General features: G+C 48.8%; 1 protein-coding gene across 7 annotated transcripts in view; it reads left to right on the top strand.

The window, feature by feature from the left end:
• The window catches only part of SHOC1 (shortage in chiasmata 1), a 642,525-nt gene that overhangs the window by 187,876 nt on the left and 433,048 nt on the right, over positions 1-21,601 (top strand). For all 7 annotated transcript variants that reach the window (XM_063914688.1, XM_063914690.1, XM_063914693.1 and 4 more), the window contains exon 9: positions 12,005-12,100. In XM_063914688.1, the coding sequence (XP_063770758.1) occupies positions 12,005-12,100 (96 nt within the window). The remainder of the gene's footprint in view (positions 1-12,004; positions 12,101-21,601) is intronic.

Here is a 21,601-nt window from a genome sequence, read left to right as displayed (position 1 = left end):
TAGGATACGGCCACTTTAATAGGTACCTGTTGATAAAAAACAGGAGGCTATCCTGAAGTCTGTATTTACACACTCAGGTACTAGACTGAGACCTGCAGATAGTGCTGCTGCAGCGTGGTCGGTGACCCTGTCAAACAGGGATACTAGTTGGCAAACATAAAAACATATTAAAGACGTCGTCTTATATATGGGGGATGCACAGAGGGATATTTTGCCGGCTGGCATCCAAAATAAATGTAATGTCCATTCTGTCAGGAGGGTATTAGAGACCTGTCACTGGACAGGTGATGCTGACTTAAAAAGCGCATAGAGTGGTCTCTGGGACCTCGTATCCACAGCAACTGCTGGGAAGAAATAATTTTACCTCAGGTTTCCTCACAGACAAAGGTACAGTCCTTTCGGCTTCAGAAAAGCAAGCGGGTCAAATGGCGCTTCCTTTCTGTACAGAGACAAGGGTAGAGGGAAAAAAGCTGCACCAGTCAGCCTGTTCCCAGAATCAAGATTCTTCCCCCGCCTCCTGTGAGGCCACACCATGACGCGGGTGCTCCACAGGTGTAGCCAGGTACGGTGGGGGGCCGTCTCAAAAATTTCAGCAATTAGTGGGCTTGCTCACAGGTGGATCCCTGTTTCTTTCAAGTAGTATTTCAGGGGTACAAGCTGGAATTCGAGATGTCTCCCCCCAGCCGTTTCCTAAAATATGCCTTGCTGACAACTCCCTCAGGCAGGGAGGCTGTGCTAGAGGCAATTAATAAGCGGTATTCCCAGCAGGTAATACTCAAGGTGCCCCTACTTCAACAAGGACGGGGTTACTATTCCACACGGGTTGGGGTACCGAAACCGCATGGTTCGGTGTGACCCATTTTATATTTAAAATCCTTGAACACAAAAATTCAAGTTCAAGATGGAATCGCTCAGGGCGGTTATTCCAAGCCTGGACGAGGGGGATTACATGGTATCCTGGGACATCAAGGATGCTTACCTGCATGTCCCCATTTACCATCCTCGCCAGGAGTACCTCAGATTTGTGGTACAGGATTACCATTACCAAGTCCAGACACTGCCGTTTGGACTGTACATGGCACCGAGGGTGTTTTATCAAGGTAATGGCCGAAATGTTGATACTCCTTCAAAAAAAGGGAGTTGTAATTATCCCGTACTTGGACAATCTCGTTATAAGGGCGAAGTCCAAGGAGCAGTTGGTAGTCGGGGTAGCACTATTTTGGAAAGTGCTACAACAGCATGGTTGGATTCTAAACAGTCCAAAGTCACAGCTGGTTCCTATGACACGTCTACTGTTCCTGGGGATGGTTCTAGACATAAACCAGAAATAGTGTTTCTCCCGGAGGAGAAAGCCAAGGAGTTGTCATCTCTAGTCAGAGACCTCCTGAAGCCAAAATAGGTAGCGGTGCATCATTGCACGCGAGTCCTGGGAAAAATGGTAGCTTCCTACGAAGCAATCCCATTAGGCAGGTTCCATACAAGAACTTTTCAGAGGGACCTGTTGGACAAGTGGTCCGGATCGCATCTTCCGATGCATAGGCTGATAACCCTGTCTCCAAGGACCAGGTTATCTCTACTGTGGTGGCTGCAGAGTGCCCATCTTCAAGAGGGCCGCAGGTTCGGCATACAGGACTAGGTCCTAGTGACCATGGATTCCAGCCTTTGAGGCTGGGAGGCAGTCACACAGGGAAGAAATTTCCAGGGACTTTGGTCAAGTCAGGTTATTTCCCTACACATAAATATTCTGGACCTGAGGGCCATTTACAATGCCTTGAGGCCGGCAAGGCCTCTGCTTCAAAACCAGCCGGTACTGATCCAATCAGACAACATCACGGCAGTCGCCCATGTAAACCAACAGGGCGGCACAAGAAGCAGGATGGCGATGGCAGAAGCCATAAGGATTCTCCGATAGGCGGAAAATCATGTGTTAGCACTGTCAGCAGTGTTCATTCCCGGAGTGGACAACTGGGAAGCAGATCTTCTCAACAGACACGACCTCCACCCGGGAGAATGGGGACTTCCTCCAGAAGTCTTCCAATAGGATTGTACACCATTGGGAAAGGCCACAGGTGGACATGATGGCGTCCCGCCTCAACAAAAAGCTATAAAAGATATTGCACCGGGTCAAGGGACCCTCAGGCGATAGCTATGGACGCTCTGGTAACACCGTGGGTGTACCAGTCGGTTTATGTGTTCTCCCCTCTGCCTCTCATACCAAAGGTACTGAGAATAATAAGAAGGCGAGGAGTAAGAACGATACTCGTGGATGGCCAAGAAGAGCTTGGTACCCAGAACTTCAAGAATTTATATCAGAGGACCCATGGCCTCTGCCACTCAGACAGGACCTGCGGCAGCAGGGGCCCTGTCTGTTCCAAGACTTACCGCGGCTGCGTTTGTCGGCATGGCGGTTGAACGCCGGATCCTGAAGGAAAAGGGCATTCCGGAGGAAGTCATTCCTACGCTTACTAAAGCCAGGAAAGAGGTTACAGCAACTCATTATCACCGCATATGGCGAAAATATGTTGCATGGTGTGAGGCCGAAAGGGCCCCAACAGAGGAATTTCAACTAGGTCGATTTCTGCATTTCCTGCAAGCAGGAGTGACTATGGGCCTTAAATTGGGTTCCATTAAGGTACAGATCTCGGCTCTGTCGATTTTCTTTCAAAAAGAACTAGCTTCAGTACCTGAAGTTCAGACATTTATAAAAGGAGTGCTGCAGAGTCAGCCCCCGTTTGTGCCTCCTGTGGCACCTTGGGATCTCAACGTGGTGTTGAGTTTCTTAAAATCACATTGGTTTGAACCACTAAAAACCGTGGATCTGAAATATCTCACGTGGAAGGTGGTTATGTTATTGGCCTTGGCTTCTGCCAGGCGAGTATCAAAGTTGGCGGCTTTGTCTTGTAAAAGTCCTTATTTGATTTTCCATATGGATAGGGCAGAATTGAGGACTCGTCCCCAGTTTCTCCCAAAGGTGGTGTCAGCGTTTCACCTGAACCAGCCTATTGTGGTGCCTAGGCTACTAGGGACTTGGAGGACTCCAAGTTGCTAGACGTTGTCAGGGCACTGAAAATATATGTTTCCAGAACGGCTAGAGTCAGAAAATCTGACTCGCTGTTTATCCTATATGCACCTAACAAGCTGGGTGCTCCTGCTTCTAAGCAGACTATTGCTCGTTGGATTTGTAGTACAATTCAGCTTGCACATACTGTGGCAGGCCTGCCACAGCCAAAATCTGTCAATGTCCATTCCACAAGGAAGGTGGGCTCATCTTGGGCGGCTGCCCGAGAGGTCTCGGCTTTACAACTTTGCCGAGCAGCTACTTGGTCAGGGGCAAACACGTTTGCAAAAATTCTACAAATTTGATACCCTGGCTGAGGAGGACCTGGAGTTCTCTCATTCAGTGCTGCAGAGTCATCCGCACTCTCCCGCCCGTTTGGGAGCTTTGGTATAATCCCCATGGTCCTTACGGAGTTCCCAGCATCCACTAGGACGTTAGAGAAAATAAGAATTTACTCACCGGTAATTCTATTTCTCGTAGTCCGTAGTGGATGCTGGGCGCCCATCCCAAGTGCGGTTTGTCTGCAATACTTGTACATAGTTATGGTTAACTAAATCGGGTTATTGTTGAGCCATCTGTTGAGAGGCTCTATTGTTTCATACTGTTAACTGTGTTTCATATCACGAGTTGTACGGTGTGATTGGTGTGGCTGGTATGAGTCTTACCCGGGATTCAAAATCCTTCCTTATTGTGTACGCTCGTCCGGGCACAGTACCTAACTGAGGCTTGGAGGAGGGTCATAGTGGGAGGAGCCAGTGCACACCAGGTAGTCTAAGATCTTTCTAGAGTGCCCAGCCTCCTTCGGAGCCCGCTATTCCCCATGGTCCTTACGGAGTTCCCAGCATCCACTACGGACTACGAGAAATAGAATTACCGGTGAGTAAATTCTTATTTTTAAACATATATCTTTTTTTTTTTTAAATGTTTAGGAGGTATCTCACACCACCGTGTGTCCATTAGCCCCCATTATAATATCACTTTCCACCACCCCTTCTCCTCCTGTTGCCAGTGTATTTTTTTGTATTATTAATTCCTCCCCTCCTTCCAGTGTCATATTACTGTTTAAGCATGCCAGGAATTGCGCCATATGGCAGAAAAAGGATAATGTATGATGTTAGACCTATTTTACATTGTGCAAAATGCAGCTAGAGATGGGCTTTTCTGCTAAAGTGCAACTGCACAGCGCAATATGCATCCAAACTAGAAAGACATCTGTGTTCTGGGCTAGCTACTGTAAAAGTAAAGTCTGTCTGTGTAGAATGAAGTGGCTTTATACAGCAAAGATCACCCCTGAAAATACACCCTCTATCCCATTTCTATTATTTCAATAATAATTTCAACAGTTTTGTTTCTGCAATTCTCAGCATTAATGAACCTGCTCTGTACTTTGCAAGGAGCAGCCTTGCTCTGCCCAAGGGATACAGTCAATTTACCTCCAATCAAAATCCTAACGGTCAAAATACGGACAACCATTGACAGATGGTCAAAATACCGACATGGTCAAAATACCGAAATTGAAAATGTCGACACAGACAAAATACCGACGTTTAACATGTGGACAAGTAAAAAAAAATCGACATGAGTTTTTCTCCTTCATCCACTAGGGGCCACTGGAGCGTAGTTACAATGGGGAATAGTAGGCAGTAACTGGGAGCTGGCACTTTAAAAAATTCTAACCCTGTGGCTAGCTCCTCCCCTACTATCTCCCCTCCAAGCCAGTCTTAGTTTAGTGCCCAAGGGAGCTGGTTCAATTGGGTTTAGCTGAAGAAATTTTTTCTTTTTTCTTTATTATTTTATTTTTCTTTACACACACGCACAGACTGGCAGCTCTGCCACTGCCAGTCTGCACCGTGGGAGCTGCCGGCAGGGTCCCATCGCAGCTGCGTGCGGCTTGGGATGGGCCCCGGCTGAGGGAGACACTGAGCTCTCCTGAGTTGGCGGACACCGCTGCGTGCGGCGCGTGTCGGGACCACTCCATCCAGCAGAAGATTCCGGCAGCACGGCAGCGGTGAGTATCTGCGGCCGGACACCGCTGCGTGCGGCGTGTGTCGGGGCCACCCTCCACCACTGAAAGGTGAGTGTCTGTATTTCCCCCACTTCCCTCCAGAGTGTTGGGATGAAGGGGTGACAGGGGGATTTTGAACAATTAATTTTATTAATGGTGACTAACTGAAGAACACCCTTCCAGCACCCAAACAACCCCGCCAATACCCCCCCCCCCTCCTCCCCTCGGATTATTAATTATTCTTACTCATTTTTATTTAATAAGAAGTAAAAGTAACAGCGCAGTGCCACGCTCCCGCTCGCCCGCCAGCCGCCCGCTTTCCTCCCTGCTCGGATCCCCGCCAGCGCGGCTCACAGAGCCGCTACAGGGATCCGGCATAATACACGGCAACTTTGAATTTGGCGCCGTCGAGGAGGGGGCGGGGCTTAGTTCCACTCTGCGCGCCCGGAAGTAGCGCGCGCTGGGGACCCGTCATTTTCCTGTCTGCAGCAGCGCGGGACGGAGGCCACGCGACCACACAACAAACAGTTACAGTGGGGAAGGGGGGCACTCGGGGGCACTGCAGGTACACTAGTTGTTTATTCAGCCTGTCACTGCACACAGTATCGTGCAGGACAGATCGGGCTGCTGTGGCTACATTCTTTTCCCTGCTTCACTCCCCTCCTTCCCATTCTGCCTATAGCTGTTTTCCTGTGGGGGAAGGGTATCAAGTTTAGGTGCTGCCATGGCCACCAAAGGCTCCAAGGCAACACAAAAGCAGGGTCAGGTTTTAGGTGAGGAGTCACAGCCATCGACTCAGCCCTCCTCAGAACCCCAGAGCGCCCCGACATGGACGACACAACTCACAGAGGTGATGTCCCTGCTGACTGGGGAACTTAAAGCCTCTCGGGAAGATAGAGAGGCGGCCCGGTTCCGACAGCTTGTCCCGGTACCGGCGCCAGAACCTGCATGGGCAGTCTCATTGGCAAAGTCAGTGGAAGGGCTTTCCAGGGCTGTAATCCCTTCCCAAGCCCCGTCCTTTAGCCCCCCTCAACAGGCTGCAAAAAAGAGATTGCTAGCCTCTGTGTTACAGGACTTTGATGATGATATGCCTCAATTAGATGAGGCGGGGTTAGATGTACAGGATATACAGGATGTGGATATCCAGGATACTGACGATCAGGTATATGAGGACTCTGAACCAGTAGCTCAGGGTATAGAGGCTCTTATTACTGCTATTCGCTCAGTCTTACAGGTGGAGGAGACGGAAGACACCTTACGCCCTTCAAGGTTTGGCACCGACCAATACCTGCCGGTGACTTTTACAGTTTCGGAGGAGCTGGATGCGCTTATAACAACAGCCTGGAAGCATCCAGACGCGAAATTTCAGGTATCAAGAAAAATGTTGTCTTCCTATCCTTTTCCCGCAGGTAGCAGAACGCGCTATGAGACCTCTCCGATCGTGGATCCTTCGGTGTCTCATCTGTCCAAAAAGACGGTCCTGCCTATTCCGGGGGCAACTTCACTTAAGGAGGCGTCAGATAGGAAGTTGGAGTCTACCTTAAAGAATATTTACTCTGCGGCAGGGGTTTTACATCGCCCGGCGCAGGTAGGTTGTTGGGTCACCAAGGCGATTGAAGCTTGGGCGGAACAATTGTCCTCTGGAATTCGTGACGAATTACCGGCGGATCAATTGATAGAGTTGGCAGAACACATCCGTGAATCAGCCCTTTATCTTTGCGAAGCGTCCAAGGACATAGGTGTTCTCGGAGCTAAAATTTCCGCTTTAACAATTGCGGCCCGCAGAGCGCTATGGCTCCGGCATTGGCATGCGGATACGGAATCCAAAAGGGCGGCAGAGGCGTTGCCCTTTACTGGTGAGTTTCTGTTTGGTAAGGATCTGGATGCCTGGATCTCTACGGCCACGGGGGGTAGGTCGGCTTATCTTCCTTCTGCTGCTCCAGCCGCTCGCAGACCATATAGGGGTCCCTCTTTTCGATCCTTTCGTGCCCCTTCCAGGTTTCGAGGACAGGCCAGGGGTGGAGCTTCTACCTTCCGTGGCCATAGAGGTAGAGGCGGCGGCAGGGGTAGAGGTTCCGCAGCCTCAGCCCAGTCAGACGTTAAGTCTTCTGCCACTGCCACCGCATGACGGGCCTCCCTCCCACCTGGGAGATCACAGGGTGGGAGCTCGGTTGTGCGATTTCAAGGAGGTCTGGATACAGTCCTGCCCAGATGCTTGGGTCCGGGATCTCATCACTTGCGGTTACAAGCTCGTTTTTCAGGAACAACCACCCCAGCGGTTCTTTACCACGGGTTTGCCAGTTTCCGACAACCGGGGAGTTGCCTTACAAACCGCGGTCCAGAAGCTTCTGTCTGCAAGGGTTGTGATCCCTGTTCCCTCGCATCATCGGAAACAGGGCTATTACTCAAGCCTTTTTCTAGTACCGAAGCCGGACGGCTCAGTCAGACCAATCCTGAACTTGAAAGATCTCAATCCGTATTTGAAGGTATTCAAGTTCAAGATGGAGTCCCTCCAGTCTGTTATTGCGGGGTTGGAAAAAGACGAGTTTCTGGCATCCTTAGACATCAAGGACGCATACTTACATGTTCCCATTTGGCCTCCTCATCAGGCTTTTCTCCGGTTCGCAATACAGGACGTTCATTTACAGTTCCAGGCCCTTCCTTTCGGTCTCTCTTCTGCTCCCAGAGTGTTCACAAAGGTCATGGCGGTCATGATGGCCCTACTTCGGAAGCAGGGTGTGACAATTGTTCCCTATCTGGACGATCTGCTAATAAAAGCAAGCTCAGCAGAAGGGTTACTTCAGAATATCCGGATGACACAGGACCTTCTGATCCGACACGGGTGGGTCCTGAATTTTCCGAAGTCTCACTTATGCCCCTCACAACGGCTGTTGTTTCTGGGAATGATTCTCGATACAGTCCATCAGAGGGTTTTCCTTCCGTGGGACAAGATACTGTCTCTGCAGACACTGGTAAGATTGGTCCTTCAGCACCGTCAGGTGTCAGTATATCTGTGCATTCGCCTGCTGGGAAAGATGGTAGCAGCGTTCGAAGCTCTTCCGTACGGTCGCTTCCACTCTCGACCGTTTCAGCTGTGTCTTCTAAATCAGTGGTCAGGATCTCATCTGTTCCTTCATCAGCGGGTGACGCTATCTCCTAAGGCACGGTCATCGCTGCTCTGGTGGCTCCAGTCGACCCATCTGTTGGAAGGAAGACGGTTCGGCATATGGGATTGGACTCTCCTCACCACGGACGCCAGTCTGCGAGGCTGGGGGGCAGTGACCCTGGGACATCAGTTTCAGGGGTGCTGGTCAATCCACGAATCCGCTCTCCCCATAAACATTCTCGAACTAAGGGCGGTGTACAACACCCTGCTGCAGGCACATCACCTCCTGCGAGGTCGAGCGGTCAGAGTTCAGTCCGACAACGCCACGGCGGTAGCGTACATCAACCGCCAGGGCGGCACTCGCAGCCGCGCAGCGATGAGGGACGTGACCAACATCCTTCTCTGGGCGGAGAAGTATGCTCTGTCCTTCTCAGCAATATTCATTCCAGGAGTGGACAATTGGGAAGCCGACTATCTAAGTCGACAGGACATGCACCCGGGAGAGTGGTCGTTACATCCCCAGGTGTTTTGGCAACTAGTACGTCGATGGGGAAAACCACAGATCGACCTCATGGCATCCCGCCTGAACCATCAGTTGCCTCTTTATTACTCTCGGACAAGGGACCCGGCGGCGGCGGCCGTGGATGCCCTCACGGCTCCTTGGAATTTCCGGTTCGTCTACCTCTTTCATCCTTTCCCGCTGTTGCCGAAGGTTCTGCAACGCATCAAGAGGGAAGACGCTCTGGTTCTCCTAGTGGCTCCGGATTGGCCACGCAGGGTTTGGTACTCCACTCTACATCTGTTGTCGGTGGCCGAGCCTTGGACCCTACCACTACGAGACGACCTTCTACAACAGGGTCCTTTTCTTTATCCGGACTTACGCAGGCTACGTTTGACAGCGTGGCTGTTGAAAAAGCCATCTTGACAAGGAAGGGAATTCCTCGTACAGTTATACCTACTATGCTTCGGGCTAGAAAGTCAGTTACATCTTCTCACTACTACCGCATTTGGAAGGCTTATGTAGCATGGTGTGAACGTCGAGAATTTTCTCCTTCCGTGTATAGCTTAGCCCGTCTTCTCCGTTTTTTGCAGGCGGGTTTTTCAGCAGGCCTAAGATTGGGCTCACTAAAAGTGCAGGTCTCTGCTCTTTCGGTTTACTTCCAGAAAAGGTTAGCCTTGCTGCCTGAGGTTCAGACCTTCTTTCAAGGGATTCTTCGACTATATAGCCTCCCTTCCGTCCTCCGACAGCGCCATGGGACCTCAGTCTTGTCCTGTCTTTTCTGCAGTCTTCATTGTTTGAGCCCCTGGAATCAGTAGAGATAAAATATCTCACCTGGAAGGTGGTTCTTCTCCTGGCGCTGGCTTCAGCTAGAAGGGTGTCGGAACTGGGGGCTCTCTCTTGCAGGTCTCCTTACCTGGTGTTTCATGCGGATAGGGCCGAGCTTCGTACTCGTATGTCCTTTCTACCTAAGGTGGTGTCTGATTTTCACATCAATCAGCCGCTTGTCGTCCCGGCCCTCTCGGGGGACTCTCCGGATGCGAGATCATTGGACGTTGTAAGAGCGCTCAAGATCTATGTGGATAGGACTTCAGCTATTCGGAAGTCTGATTCCTTATTTGTTCTGTACGACGCTGCCCGCCGTGGTTGGCCGGCCTCTAAGCAAACCTTGTCTCGATGGATTCGGCTGACCATCAGACAAGCTTATTTGGCGGCTTCTCGGGAACCTCCATCTTCCATCTCAGCACACTCCACACGCTCTGTGGGACCTTCGTGGGCGGCTGCCCGGGGGGTCTCTATGACTACTTTATGTCGGGCGGCTATTTGGTCCGGCCATCATACGTTTGTCAAATTCTACAAGTTTGACACTTTTGCGGCCTCTGCATCTCAGTTTGGCCGAGCGGTTTTGCAGGACTCTCAGCGCTCTCCCACCCGTTCTGGGAGCTCTGGGACGTCCCCATTGTAACTACGCTCCAGTGGCCCCTAGTGGATGAAGGAGAAATCAGGATTTTGGTACTTACCGATAAATCCCTTTCTCCGATTCCACTGGGGCCACTGGACGCCCGCCCAGCGCTGTTCCTCCTTGTTGTTTTTTGCTTAACGGTTTGCGGTTCAATAAATGACCGCTTGTTGAGTTCAGGTTAGCCTGTTTATTGTTAGGTTCTATTCCAGGGTTAGTTTGGGTTATCCTGGTTGACTGGACGTCAATAACCTCCTCTACCTTAAGGTTTTCTTTATTACAGCTCTCCTTGGGCACAGTTTTACGTAGACTGGCTTGGAGGGGAGATAGTAGGGGAGGAGCTAGCCACAGGGTTAGAATTTTTTAAAGTGCCAGCTCACAATTACTGCCTACTATTCCCCATTGTAACTACGCTCCAGTGGCCCCTGTGGAATTGGAGAAAGGGATTTATCGGTAAGTACCAAAATCCTGATTTTATGATTATTTTAATCGAAACCGACTTGTTCATACTTTACCATCCCAGTGGGTTGTGGTACACTTACACGATGTCCATCTATGTCAACATACACACATCCCAAAAATTTAAAAACTCGTGTCAACTTTTTGACCTGTCGACATTTTAAATGACGGTATTTTGACTGTATAGACATTTTAAATGTCAGTATTTTGACCTTGCCGGTATTTTGATAATCGGTCAATTGTTGTCGGGATTTTGATTGTAGGTAAATCATACTGATCCCCTGCCCACACACTCCCATCATTCTGTGGAAATGCTGCCATTGGGCATGGGTGAGTCAGAAACAGCTGAGTTTGCACCGTATGCTGCTGACACGCCCATTTTCTACATAATGATATGCTCACTTACAGCGTTTTGTGACAGTGCAAATCGAAACATACACCAGCCCTATGGCAGCTCGCCTGACATAGCCTCCTGTGGGAGCGACTGTGCGTCTTTGGATGCAGCCGCTTTCAGTGACATGCATGCATCTGCTTAGCCACCCCTTTGTTACCTCCCGGCAACGCCCATTGACATCCACAACTCCTGCATCCAAATCTGTGCAGAGTCTCCATGCAGCAACAATCGGGATGCATACACTGTGCGACTCCGGTACATGTGCACACTTACAGCATCGACCAACTGTGTGCAGCATTGACACTGTAAGGCCCATTGTGTGCTGTACATTTATGTGCCTTGGCAGACTATGTTTACAGAACACAATGCATAAATCACAAAGAACATGTGCCTAAATCGAAGTTAACAATACCTTGCAGGACTTTATATTGCAGTTTAGCTGCTTTGTGCTTTGTAAATGGAGCTTATTGTGTCTGATACATTATTTCTTCTAAACTTTGTCCTTTTGTATTTGTCAATCCACTTTTAATGCACCTATTAGACTGTGACCAATACATCGCTTATCTCAGTTGTGCAGGATGCTTTGTTACCATTCAAAATGGTTGTGAATCTTCGCTTTGATTTAGAGCGATGTGTGACTATGGAAAAGTGTTGTCGAACAGAAGTGAATTTACAAGGAGAACAACAAAAACAGATTTTATGAGAGGAATTACATTGAAAAACCAAAAGTTAGACTTATCAAATAAAGAAACAATACATTGTATGGATTCTCTTACTTTGCATGTTACATTTTTTGGGGTAAATTTACTAAGATGGAGTTCTATTTAAATTGGGATGTTGCCCATAGCAACCAATCATAGTCTACTTCTCATTTATCTAGCACCTTCTAGAAGATAATACCTGGAATCTGATTGGTTGCTATGGGCAACATCCCATCTTAAATAGAACTCCCATCTTAGTAAATTTACCCCTTTGTTTTTATATTGCTTATAATTAATCACTGGAATATGTTGATCATTTTCAGGTCTCACCAAAATCCAACCCAAGAATGATTTCATTGAACAAAGTACAATTAAAAGGAGCCCTGATCCATGTAAATATGAAGAAGCTTTGGACACAGGTACCTCATACCGGTCATCTATAGTACCATAACAAACATATTCCTTTACCACTGATATGGTATGCATGGGATGCAACGACAGCCAACTAGGCTTTCACTCATATGGTTGTATCTAATGCACCGTGCCATCCCAATGTGTTCCCCAGCTGTGGATGAGAAAGTCCGTTCTGTATATTTACATAACAGATTTCCTCCTGCTCATCCAGCCCCCTGGCAGTGATGTTTGCTATCTTTAACAGCTGAAATTGCGCCCCAGAATGCATTGCAAACACTCTGGGGCGCATGCGACGAAAACTAACAGTGCAAAGAGAACTGTAAGGCTGTTCTCTGCATGTGCAGAGACCACCTATAGCAGGTTTGTTTTTGCCTTTTAAATTATTGCCACTTTAAAACATCATCCAGACATCGCTGTAAACTTGCTGATGCCTGCAAGTCGTAGGGTATAACATTTACTCCTTATTGTATGTCTAACTTTCGTCCATACTATAAATCACTTCATGTGCAACAAATATTTACTATTAGGCATCAATTAAAATATAAAAACCTCTCTCATGCACAAGAAACAACTTATAGTCTTGTGTAAATAACATTTTGATTTCCAAGTGATAAAGATAGCCTCAAGCAGTGTCAGCGAAGCATTTGCAAGCAGACCATCACCGGCAGTTTGCTAGTGCCAGCTACCATCTTCATCCAATATTTGCACCTGCCTTTGGCTACCCTCAAAAAATGTGTCTTCCCAAGAGTATATGTCTTTGTTTTTTTACCACTCTTCCTGTTTTTATAATTGCTAAAACATGTCCTTAATGAAATTGGCCTAGGTTAGAACATGTCCATTCCATCCATCCAGGTGCAGCATCACACAATTCTGAATGGGCACATATGCCTGAGCAGGGCTGGCATCAGAAATTGTGGGGCCCGGCCCCCGGGACTAATGAAATAGGCAGGGCCCCCCACCATACCATCCACCCCCACACCCGAAAAAAATATATATATATAAACAAAAGTTAAATAAATATATCATTTTAGAAAAACTAATTTCTATGCACACACAGAGCAACAACATATTATGTCCCTTCAGAGCTGGCCCTAACCAATATGATGCCCTAGGCAAGATTTTGTCTGGTACCCCCTAGCACCACCACTATTTCTGCCTCTGACCCTGTACCCCTTTTCCAGCACCATCACCCCTCACGCATAGCAGCAGTGGCGGATCCAGGGGGGGGGGGGGGGGGGGGGGCACTCGGGCCCGTGCCCCCCCTGTCATTTGTGGCCTCCGTCCCCCCCTGGCGCCGCACAGGGAGATGACGGACGCCCGCTGAGATTGTGTTACCAGTGGGCGCCCGTCTCCCTGCACAGCGGCAGCCGGAGGCAGGAGCTCAGTACTGAGCTCCGGCTTCCGGCGCTGTCACTATGCGGCGTGCGCTATGGGAGAGACGTCAGTCATGACATCTCTCTCATAGTGCTGAGGAGCGGACGCCAAGAGAGGAGGACTGCAGCTGTCTGGAAGCGGGAACGGGGCTCGGTAAGTATGATGGTTTTTTCTTCCTTAGTGCAGTGGGGGCATCTATTGGGGGCAAACTACGGGGGGACATTACTACTGTGGGGGCATCAACAAGGGGCATTACTACTGGGGGGTCATCTATTGGGGGCATTACTACTGGGGGCAGCTACTGGGGGACATTTTTACTGAGGGCCAACTACTGGGGGCATTATTACTGGGGGACATCTACTGGGGGCATTACTACTGGGGGGTCATCTATTGGTGTTATGATTCCAGTACTTCTGACCAGAGGAGATCTTATGACAGAGGCCAGAGTACTGGAAGGAAATGCTGGTTACGGGAGCGGGAAAGCCTAGTAACCCCTGGCGCCCTAACTCCGTTGTCTCGCCCGTGTAATCAGAAATCCCCTGCGAGACTATGGTTGCTTGAGCCCATGGCAGCCGCGTTTGAAGGGCGGATTATGTCTGCCCAACTCCGATGCCCCCTCAGGTCTTAATGGGAGACAAAGGGAAATCCGAGACAGGGTGATAACAAGGGGCCCTCTGACTAAGCAACCAGGCCAGGGGCTACAAGCTAACTAACTTAAACCAGAAGTATGTGCGGACAAACCGCCAGGGAAAAGGACAACCAAAAATCCACTAATCCGTTACTCCTATCCAGCACCGCTGGATACCAGAGTGGATTTGTGGGAGCGGAATCCTCCGCAAAAAGCTCCGAAACACAATATAACCAAATAATAAATAGTAAGCGGTCAAGCCGCAACACACGGCTACGCCGCGACTCACGAACACCACAGGATGTTAAAGGTGCTCGGTCTGGACTCCAGGAAAGGATGACAACTTCCGAGTACTGGATCACTGAGGACAGGAACTACCGGATAGAACAGGACTGGAAAACTCTCTGCAACTGACACAGCAAACAGGAAGCTATAACCGGCGTCTGTGAGAAGTCCTGAGAGTGCCTTTAAATGGAAGCCCTCCAATCAGGAGCCAGACAGGGCTAATTACAACATGCCGTGCAGCTGCATGCTGCACGGCCAGGAACCAATGAGGTGATTAACTTAGACCCAGCAACGGGGAACGCGGTCCGACAGTGGCGTCCCCGTTGCTAGGGTCTGTGCGGCTCCGTGCGCCCGGCGTCTAGCGTTGCTAGGGAGCCGGCGGCTGTCCGCATGCGGCGTCCCTAGTTGCTAGGCGCCGAGCCGCACTGACGAGCGGACCCTCGGCGCCTAACAGTACCCCCCCCTTGAGGAGGGGTCAAGGAACCCCTAAGGCCAGGTTTCTGAGGAAATTCTCGAAAAAATGCCCTCTTGAGCCTCGGGGCATGGAGATCCTTATCCAGGACCCAAGACCTTTCTTCTGGACCATAACCTCTCCAATGTACCAGAAAATAAAGCCGACCCCGGGACAACTTGGAATCGAGAACCTTCTCCACCAAGAACTCCTGCTGACCCTGTACATCTACTGGTGATTTCCCCTGAGAGACCTTTCGAGGAAATCTACTGGAAGAAACGTATGGTTTCAACAAGGAGCAATGGAACGTATTTCCGATCCGGAGAGTTCTTGGTAAACGTAACCGGAAAGCAACTGGATTGATTTTTTTTATAATATGAAATGGTCCAATAAATTTGGGGCTCAATCTGGCTGAGGTTTGTCGAAGTTTAATGTTGCGAGTCGACAACCATACCCTATCTCCTACTTTAAAAGTGCAAGGCCGCCGGAGCCTGTCAGAATTTTTTTTCTCCCGAAATGCCGCTTTTCTGAGAGCAAGGTGCACTTTTCTCCAAATGAGTCTGAGATGAGAGGTCAAGGTCAGCGAGGAGACAGAGGAATGTTGAAAAAAGGAATTAGCCCTGGGGTGAAAACCGAAAACTGTAAAAAATGGAGACACATTGGTGGAGGAATGACAGGCATTGTTGTAAGCAAACTCCGCCAAAGGAAGAAACTCGGACCAATCATTTTGGAGTTTGGCAGAGTACAAACGCAAATACTGTTTTAATGATTGATTAACTCGCTCAGTCTGCCCGTTGGATTGGGGATGGTAGCCGGACGTTAAAGACAATTTCATCTTTAATGAGGCACAAAAAGACTTCCAAAATTGTGCAATGAATTGTGGACCCCGATCAGAAACAATATCAGTGGGTAATCCATGGAGTCTGAAAACATGGCGGAGGAACAAAACTGCCAATCCCTGGGCAGATGGCAGTCGGGGAAGAGCAATGAAATGGGCCATCTTGCTAAAACGGTCCACTACTACCCATATGACTCGGCATCCGGCTGACAGAGGGAGGTCTACCACAAAATCCATGGAAATATGAGACCATGGCCTGAAAGGAACATTTAAGGGCATAAGTTGACCGATAGGCAAGGAACGGGGAACTTTATGCTGTGCACAGACTTGACAAGAAAAAACAAACTCCTTAATGTCTTTGGAAAGACCAGGCCACCATACTGAGCGGGAGACTAATTCCAAAGTCTTAGAGATCCCCGGATGCCCGGCAACTTTGCTATCATGAAACTCAGTCAAAACAGTTGCTCTCAAAAACTCAGGGACATAAAGACGACCAGCAGGAGTATTTCCAGGAGCTTGATGTTGAAGCTGCTTTAACTGGGTGAATAAATCTTGTGTGAGACCTGCCCGAATGACTGAAGACGGAAGTATGGGAGTAACAGGACTGTTATCATGAACTAGAAGAAAACTGCGTGACAGGGCATCCGCCTTGGTATTCTTGGAACCTGGCCTGAAGGTGATAAAAAACTTGAAACGAGTAAAAAAATAAAGCCCAACGAGCCTGCCGGACATTCAGCCGTTTAGCTGATTCGATGTACTGAAGATTTTTGTGATCAGTCAAAACTGAAATGGTATGTGTTGCTCCCTCAAGCCAATGCCTCCACTCCTCGAAAGCCCATTTAATAGCCAGTAATTCCCGGTTACCAACATCGTAGTTGGATTCAGCAGAAGAGAATTTCCTGGACATAAAGGCACAAGGATGTAATTCTAGAGAGTCCGGATCCTTCTGAGACAGGATAGCCCCTACTCCAACCTCCGAGGCATCAACCTCAACAATGAAAGGCAATTCTGGGTTGGGATGTCTGAGGACTGGGGCTGAGATGAAGGCTTGTTTCAAGGCCTGAAAAGATACTTCAGCTTCACGTGACCAGTTGGTTGGATCCGCTCCCTTCTTAGTCAGTGCCACAATGGGAGCAACCAGGTCGGAGAAAGAATGAATAAATCTTCTATAATAATTCGCAAACCCTAAAAAGCGCTGAATTGCTTTTAAGTTGGTGGGTTGCGCCCAACTAAGGATGGCTTGAAGCTTCTTTGGTTCCATACAGAATCCCCGAGGGGAAATAATGTACCCTAAAAAGGATACCTCCGTGACATGAAATTCACACTTCTCCAGCTTGGCATATAGGTGATTTTCACGTAATTTTTGAAGAACCTGACGCACCTGGGTAACATGTTGTTCAATAGAGTCAGAATAGATCAAAATATCGTCTAAGTAGACGACTACGAATCTTCCAAGAAAATCACGGAGCACATCGTTAATGAGATCCTGGAAAACTGCCGGAGCGTTAGACAGGCCGAATGGCATAACCAGATACTCGTAGTGACCCGATTGAGTACTGAATGCCGTTTTCCACTCATCTCCTGACTTGATTCGGATGAGGTTATACGCTCCTCTCAGGTCAATCTTAGAAAAAATCACAGCCGAACGTAGCTGATCAAAGAGGACAGAAATCAGGGGCAAAGGGTAAGTATTTTTTACTGAGATCTTATTCAAGGCTCTAAAGTCAATGCAGGGTCTGAGTGATCCATCTTTCTTCTCCACAAAGAAGAAGCCTGCACTTAAAGGGGATTTAGATGGCCTGATAAATCCTTTCCCTAGGCTCTCTTTAACATACTCATTCATGGCCACAGTTTCTGGTCCGGACAATGCATATAACCTTCCCTTTGGCAATGTGGCACCAGGAATTAGCTCAATAGCACAATCATAAGGCCGATGGGGAGGCAGAATGTCCGCATTGCCCTTGGAAAATACATCAACAAAATCCTGGTATTCCACAGGAATAGGTGCGGGAATGACAGCAGCAATTCTGAGGGGAAGCGTAATACATTCCTTATTACAGATGGTACCCCATTGTGAGATCTCCCCCGACTGCCAATCAATGATGGGATTATGAAAGGCCAGCCAAGGGTGACCCAGAACCACTGGAACTGCTGGGCAATGGGTAAGGAAAAATTCAATTTTTTCGGAATGAAGAGCTCCAACCGAAAGTAGAACAGGGGGTGTACAGAGAGAAATAACCCCATTGGATAAGGGACTCCCATCTAAACCATGCATGGTGATATGCCTACCCAAGGTTAACTGAGGAATACCTAAGGCCTTGGCCCACGTTAAGTCCATAAAGTTCCCTGCAGCTCCACTGTCAACGAAAGCCGACACCGAAGAACAGAGGCTGCCAAAGGAAACTTTAGCTGGGACTAACAGGGAATTATTCGAGGAGATAAGCTGCAGACCAAAGTGAACCCCCTCACAATTCACTTGGTCGAGGCGTTTCCCGACTTGCTCGGACAATTACGGGCAAAATGTCCTTTACCCCCACAGTACAAACAAAGACCAGAATTTTGCCTTCTGGTTCTTTCTTCAGGAGACAGCTTGGAGAGACCCATCTGCATGGGCTCCTCTATGTCCACAGGAATGGAAAAAACACAAGGGGTAGACCCGACAGGTGCTCCTTTTTCAGCCCTCCGCTCTCTGAGACGACGATCAATCTTAATAGAAAGCTCCATGAGTTTATCGAGAGTCTCAGGAGCGGGATACTGAAGGAGACTGTCTTTTATAGACTCAGATAAGCCGAGGCGAAACTGACTGCGCAGGGCTGGGTCATTCCATCCACAGTCGTTCGACCAACGGCGAAACTCCGTACAATAAATCTCTGCGGGATTCCTACCCTGTCTGAGAGCACGTAACTGACTCTCGGCGGATGCCTCTCTATCAGGGTCATCATACAATAGCCCTAAAGACCCCAGAAAGGCGTCTACAGACAACAATGCCGGATCCTCTGTTCTTAAACCAAAAGCCCAGGTCTGGGGATCCCCCTGAAGTAAAGAAATAATAATTCCGACCCGCTGAGATTCCGTACCTGAGGAGACTGGTCTTAAACGAAAATAAAGTTTACAAGACTCTTTAAAATTAAAAAACTGCTTCCTATCACCAGAAAAACGGTCAGGCAAATGCATTTTCGGTTCAGGAACGACCCTCGGGGAAGTCCGTAAAAGATCTTCCTGTGACCTCACCCGAAGGGAAAGATCCTGAACCATCTGAGTAAGTTCTTGAATCTGGCTAACTAGAAGCTGGCCAGGATTTGGCCCTAAACCAGTGGGATTCATGAGGCCGACAAATCTTCTAAACTGAATAAGGGAAAAAATCAAACCCTGTTAAATTTTAAATTTTGGTCTGGCCGGTTATAATGTTATGATTCCAGTACTTCTGACCAGAGGAGATCTTATGACAGAGGCCAGAGTACTGGAAGGAAATGCTGGTTACGGGAGCGGGAAAGCCTAGTAACCCCTGGCGCCCTAACTCCGTTGTCTCGCCCGTGTAATCAGAAATCCCCTGCGAGACTATGGTTGCTTGAGCCCATGGCAGCCGCGTTTGAAGGGCGGATTATGTCTGCCCAACTCCGATGCCCCCTCAGGTCTTAATGGGAGACAAAGGGAAATCCGAGACAGGGTGATAACAAGGGGCCCTCTGACTAAGCAACCAGGCCAGGGGCTACAAGCTAACTAACTTAAACCAGAAGTATGTGCGGACAAACCGCCAGGGAAAAGGACAACCAAAAATCCACTAATCCGTTACTCCTATCCAGCACCGCTGGATACCAGAGTGGATTTGTGGGAGCGGAATCCTCCGCAAAAAGCTCCGAAACACAATATAACCAAATAATAAATAGTAAGCGGTCAAGCCGCAACACACGGCTACGCCGCGACTCACGAACACCACAGGATGTTAAAGGTGCTCGGTCTGGACTCCAGGAAAGGATGACAACTTCCGAGTACTGGATCACTGAGGACAGGAACGACCGGATAGAACAGGACTGGAAAACTCTCTGCAACTGACACAGCAAACAGGAAGCTATAACCGGCGTCTGTGAGAAGTCCTGAGAGTGCCTTTAAATGGAAGCCCTCCAATCAGGAGCCAGACAGGGCTAATTACAACATGCCGTGCAGCTGCATGCTGCACGGCCAGGAACCAATGAGGTGATTAACTTAGACCCAGCAACGGGGAACGCGGTCCGACAGTGGCGTCCCCGTTGCTAGGGTCTGTGCGGCTCCGTGCGCCCGGCGTCTAGCGTTGCTAGGGAGCCGGCGGCTGTCCGCATGCGGCGTCCCTAGTTGCTAGGCGCCGGGCCGCACTGACGAGCGGACCCTCGGCGCCTAACAATTGGGGGCAAACTCCTAGGGGGCATTACTACTGGGGGCAAACTACTGGAGGACATTATTGCTGGGGGCAAACTACTGGGGGACATTATAACTGGGGGCTAACTACTGGGGGCATAATACAGGAGGGCATTACTAATGGCGGCGTAACTACAGGGGCATTACTACTGGTGGCTTAACTACAGGGGCATTACTACTTGGGGGCTAAACTACAGGGGTCCAAACTACTGGGGGCATAACTACAGGGGCCAAACTACTGGGGGATAACTACAGGGGCCAAACTACTGGGGGCATTACTACTGGGGGCTAAACTAGAAGGGGGGCATAACTACAGGGGCTAAACTACAATGGGGCAAACTACAGGGGGGCATTACTACTGGTGGCTAAACTACAAGCAGGCAAACTACTGGGGGCATTACCACCGGGAGGCTAAACTAAAGGGGGCGGGGTAAACTACTGAGGTCATAACTGCAGGGGCATTACCACTGGGGGCATAACTACTAGGGCGCTAAATGACTGGGGGCATTACTACAGGCAACATTACTACTGGGGGCAATACGGGCATTGCATAAGGGGCACCACTACTATGGGGTCTATATAAGGGGCACTACCAGTACAGTGGACATTGCATAATGAGCGCTACAACTGTGGGCATTGTATAAGTAGCGCCACCTCACATGCACCGAAGCCGCACGCAAATGTACTTGCCCCTTCCATAGTGCCCGCCGTATCATTTTCTTCTGGATCCGCCCCTGCATAGCAGTCCTCATTTTGGTGTTGCTACCTCCTATATTTAAAATAGGAACAGTGTGCACATTCGGCGCGCAGCCCAAAGAGGGGTGTGTTTTTGCTGGCAAGGCACATGGGCACACAATAGTACCCTTAATTCAAATTATGCCACACAGTGGTGCAAATTTATTCACATTTTATTATGCAATAGTATCCCTTATTCACGTTACATCACACAGTAGTACCACTTTACTATATATACGTTACTCCTCACAGTAGTGCCCTTTATTCACATTACACCACACTGAATTGCTCCTTATTCACATTACACAACTTCATAATATTCTTTATTCACATTAGACCACACAGTAGTGCCCTTTATATACATTATTTCACACATTAGTAATGCATTTATACACATAATACCACACAGTAATGCCCCCTCACACATATGACACACATTATTAATGTCCTTATAAACATAATACGCCTTACACATTCTGCCAACCTTTATTAATGCCCTTATACACATAATGTCCCTTACAAATTTGCTGCACATTATTAATGCATTTGTGCACATGACATGCATAATGCCTCTTATGCCGAACACTATTGCACAATCAACCTACCTGCACACAGCACTTACATGGCTGCTAACACTGTGACCTCTGCCTCTGCTTGGATACAGATGTGTCCTCATACATTTTGCCTCAATACACCATGCAGCAGGAGATGCCTTGTGTGAGTCAGCTGGCAGCTCTCCTAATGTCGGGCACCTTTTTTTATGACAATGCATCTTATTTGTATTACTGTGTGGCTAGGATGCA

The sequence above is a fragment of the Pseudophryne corroboree genome, chromosome 1 (genome assembly GCF_028390025.1).
Source record: "Pseudophryne corroboree isolate aPseCor3 chromosome 1, aPseCor3.hap2, whole genome shotgun sequence".
In the NCBI taxonomy this organism is placed as follows: Eukaryota; Metazoa; Chordata; class Amphibia; order Anura; family Myobatrachidae; genus Pseudophryne; species Pseudophryne corroboree.
The sequence above is the reverse complement of the archived record's forward strand: the minus strand, read 5'-3'. Positions and strand labels throughout refer to the sequence as shown.